At 43.4% G+C, this 3781-nt stretch overlaps 1 protein-coding gene across 1 annotated transcript; it reads right to left on the bottom strand.

Annotated features, from left to right (window-relative positions):
* Positions 1-252: 252 nt before the first annotated feature.
* LOC147891415 (putative pectinesterase 53) lies at positions 253-2281 on the bottom strand. The gene is made up of 5 exons (XM_087389208.1): positions 2010-2281; positions 1511-1733; positions 1151-1357; positions 794-1026; positions 253-691 (listed from the first exon to the last, which is right to left on the bottom strand). Exons 1-5 carry the CDS (start codon positions 2279-2281, stop codon positions 541-543), a joined length of 1086 nt encoding a protein of 361 aa, XP_087245334.1. The 3' UTR covers positions 253-540.
* Positions 2282-3781: the final 1500 nt, after the last annotated feature.

The following is a 3781-nucleotide window of genomic DNA, read 5'->3' as shown; positions in this document are numbered from 1 at the left end:
ATTGTGAACTTGAAATTGGTATAGAGCATGACATAATTATCCAAAACGAAAAGGGAAAGAGGGAGAACAAGAAGTTATTTTGCGTTGATGTTTTCGAATGATCTTCCCATGAAGAACCTACATTTTCCCTGTGACATAAGGGACTTAGTGGCTTACCATAAGCCCATGGAAAAGCTTGGTACGAAAAACCTACATGCAAGAGGGCTATTTCTATTGTATTTTCCTCATGACAAAAGGCAGTAAGACTACGATTGCAAGAGTTTATGTGTGGCCCAATTGCAAGCCTTAAGCATATGTAACAAGTAAGGAGCCTTGAGCATATTAGTGATCTAATCTCGTTGAAGAGTTCAAAGGCTTATTATGTCGTAGGTGTTCATTCCTGATTTGCAGCAGAATTTGAAGCGGAAGTTCCTTGGAAAATTCGAAGTTGATGCATGAATGATTTCCATCTACACTTTGATGTGCTTGGGCTAAATTTCTTAACACTGCATTTCATAACCTACACAGACCATAAGCGAGCAGACATACCTATTCGTTTGTTCATTCGTAGAGCAGCCACTCATCGCCATGGACAAAGCCGACATCTATGAACTGTGCCGCTTCTGGTTCCGTAAGCTGAAGGGACCATGGGACACGGTCGAAAGCTCTTGCACCCGGTCCGCTACAATTGTACTCGCCATAGAAGACTGTCCTGCGATACACAACGGCTGCTTCATGTGCCATGCCTTAGCCGAAAGAAAAAACGAATTAATCCTGCATCCTTTGGATCGTGATTAAGGTGTGACAAACTCACAGTTCCCTGCTCGTATCCCCCCAGTTATGCCATCCTTCTGGAACGACGATATCGTCCATATAGCACTCTACATAAACCACCCGTGAGAAAGGTCCCCATGCTCTTCCCAAGTATAGCTCTAGGTTGCTACCTGTCACCTGACAGTCCACAAACGAGAAGCCTGTATCATCAGACACGTTTTGCCTCTTCTGCGCCGTTATGAAGCCCGAACCGATAGCATGAATCCGGCAATCCTGCGCACACCAATTGGGACGCAAGATTCAATTATGTTTCTAAGGAACGGCCGTATTCTATCCGTATGTTCAAAACCTAGTATATTGTCAGCATTCGGATCAGCATTCGGTAAATGATGACGACCTTGTAGAGCGATAAGCCATCCCCAAAAATGAAGTCAATCGAACCCTCAATGTAGCAATTTTTGAAGTAATGCCGACCTCTGTGGTCATACAAGGTGTCCTGCCTACCCCGAAAGTTACAATTATAGAATGCCACGTTGTCGCCAGAGACTTGTAACGCCACTGCTTGGCCCCCGGATACTCCATTCGTAGGTGCTGGTGCCGAATTCTAGGAGCATTTTTGTACGAGTTAAAGATCTTAAGAACGAAAGGGACATTTGGAGGCAGAGGCGTAGAAAACTGACTTGAGTTCATAAATTACACGTAGCGATAAACATCTTTGAATTGAGACTCGATAGCAAGATAGGGCGAAGTGACTCACTTGAAACGTAATATCTCTGGCGATGAAATACGGAGCATTGACTGCGACAGTAGCACTGTGGAAGGTGCCGAGAGGCCGCGTATTATTGCTTTTATCTGGGAACGTGGAGTCGGGATCGGAAGCGTAAGTGGCGGCAGTGTCATGCCAGCTGATGATGGTATCGTTCCTGCCGAGGCCTTGAAGCGTAATGAAGGGTTTGTTGTGTGGAATTGTAACTTTCTCCCTAGAAAAATCAGTTGTAGCGCAAATGGACAACTCAAATAAGGTCTCAATGCAATCTTGATTTGAGAAAAGGAAACGAGAGTAGGTTTGGCTAAGCGCTGATCAAGAATTTTGTCGAAGCCTTATGATTTGCCTAAGCGACGAGCTACACACAGGGAGTCACCAAAGATCGCTTGTAATCTCACATTCGCGCAATCGAAATTTCACAGGCACTGCCTCAACAACCTGCTAGCAATGGGGAGGAAAAACGATGCACAGGAGAAGCGGAAGGACATACTCAAACATTCCTCCGGCGACCAAGATGGTGTAATTGCGAGTATTGTTGACGGGAACGGAGTTGACGGCAGCCTGGATGGTGTGGAAATGGCCGAATCCACAGGCGTCCACAAGAATAAGACGGGAGGCATGGGCGAAAGGAGTGTCCAAGAAAGATGTGGAAGGTGGAGAAGCGAGATGGAGCGAGGGAGTTGGGAATGGAAGAAGGGAGGAGGAGGAGCAAGAGGCGATGGCGGACACCAGCAACAACAAGAAGAAGAAGACGAGCACCATCCTGCCTGCCTTCCTTTGCCATTCCCTCCAACCTTTTAAAACTCTTCACCAATATTCACATTTAACGAAAACCTGCTTAAGAAGAAGGATCATTGCGGGCCATTTGTTTCCATTCAAATGTCCATTTTCTCGGACTTGGCTCAAACTTACCTAATTGTGAGAATGTCAAATTTCCAAGACCCAAACAAAGGGGTATTTTTTCAAACTTATCCTTGTGGAAAATCTATAAATTTCAACTTAAGGCTAGAGGGCCCAATTTTCAAACCACCCAGTGGAAGGGCACAAGAATTTCATGCTCTCACTTTCTACTAGTCCTTGAAAATCCCTACCCTCAACTATGGGGGAGCCAATTTTCAAACTCACCTAGGTAAGTTTTTCGGTGAAATCTTTTGAAATTTCACCCTACCCATCCTGGAGAATGTAGATAGATTGGCCAAATTTTAAAATAGCACTGGAGAATTAACTACTGTCAAGGCTATGTGGGAAATTTTCAAACTCACCTACAAGGCGAATTTTCAACTCTTCCTACTACCCGAGGGAGTTTATAATGGCTAGCTGTTTGCAATGGCTAACTGGTCTAAACAATGTACATAAAACTCACCAATCTTGGAAAGTCAACCACCACTTCTATGTAAAGAGTCCACACACTTTGTTGTGGACTGGCGATGAACCATGATGTGAATACGAGCAAAGTAGGCCTTACAACGGTAAGTTGCACACAAAAAACTTCCACAAAAGAGTGTTGAGCTTCAAAAAGTTAAGCCAACATTCCAAGCAAAGGAGGCATCCAATGTAAGCAAAATTTCTAGAAGTTCATGCATAAGAGACCATGTATCGAACTTCAAGTAGAGGATTTGTCAATTTTAGAGTAGACAATTATGACCAAAGACACAAGAAAACAAAGTGATGAATAGACAAAGCCACAACATAACCTCAAGCATACATATTTTCAATTACCAAAGTAGATGAACTCCAAACATGAAATAGACTTTCAAGCAAACACCATTGTGAATTGATGAATAGAGGACCATTGCCAATTGCCGAGTCGATAAAAACCAAAGCATTTTTTTCAAGCAAATGCCATGCAAGTTGATAAGCTAATGACCCTTTCGCATCCCTATGGGGAAATTAGAAACAAAAATGAAAAAGCAACAAAAATATTAGCAAATAAAAGGTTTGTCTACTGCATATTGGCCGATTCAAGGAATTTAGACCAATTCATGTGTAGGATAGAGGGGAATGGGTCAGGGGAGGGTTTTTTGGGGAGAAAATCCTCGAAATATGGCAACCTGTAGTGCCCTCGCCTTAGGGCAAGACTAGCACTCTATTATGCTCATTACACATGAGGGGGATCCATTCAACTCAAAAGAGTGGATGAGGAAGTCTTCCCTCTACCTTGTCATCATGTGTACCACTTTTTATGCTCCGTACACATTTGTTTAGTAAAAGGAAAATGCCTACAGAGCCACTACTATATGCTTAGTGTGCCCACTGCCTATA

Source organism: Dipteris shenzhenensis, chromosome 18 (genome assembly GCF_047967505.1).
Source record: "Dipteris shenzhenensis isolate YYH24624 ecotype China chromosome 18, Dip_SZ_1.0, whole genome shotgun sequence".
In the NCBI taxonomy this organism is placed as follows: Eukaryota; Viridiplantae; Streptophyta; class Polypodiopsida; order Gleicheniales; family Dipteridaceae; genus Dipteris; species Dipteris shenzhenensis.
The sequence above is the reverse complement of the archived record's forward strand: the minus strand, read 5'-3'. Positions and strand labels throughout refer to the sequence as shown.

What these genes read in the sequence shown, in the direction of transcription:
- LOC147891415 (XM_087389208.1), bottom strand. Translation starts at nt 2,281, where the DNA reads ATGGTGCTCGTCTTCTTCTTCTTGTTGTTGCTGGTGTCCGCCATCGCC. An exon ending in GTCGCCGGAGGAATGTTTGA is followed by an intron (nt 1,734 to 2,009) that starts GTATGTCCTTCC and finishes TGATTTTTCTAG; the next exon opens with GGAGAAAGTTACAATTCCAC. An exon ending in ATGGCTTATCGCTCTACAAG is followed by an intron (nt 1,027 to 1,150) that starts GTCGTCATCATT and finishes TGGTGTGCGCAG; the next exon opens with GATTGCCGGATTCATGCTAT.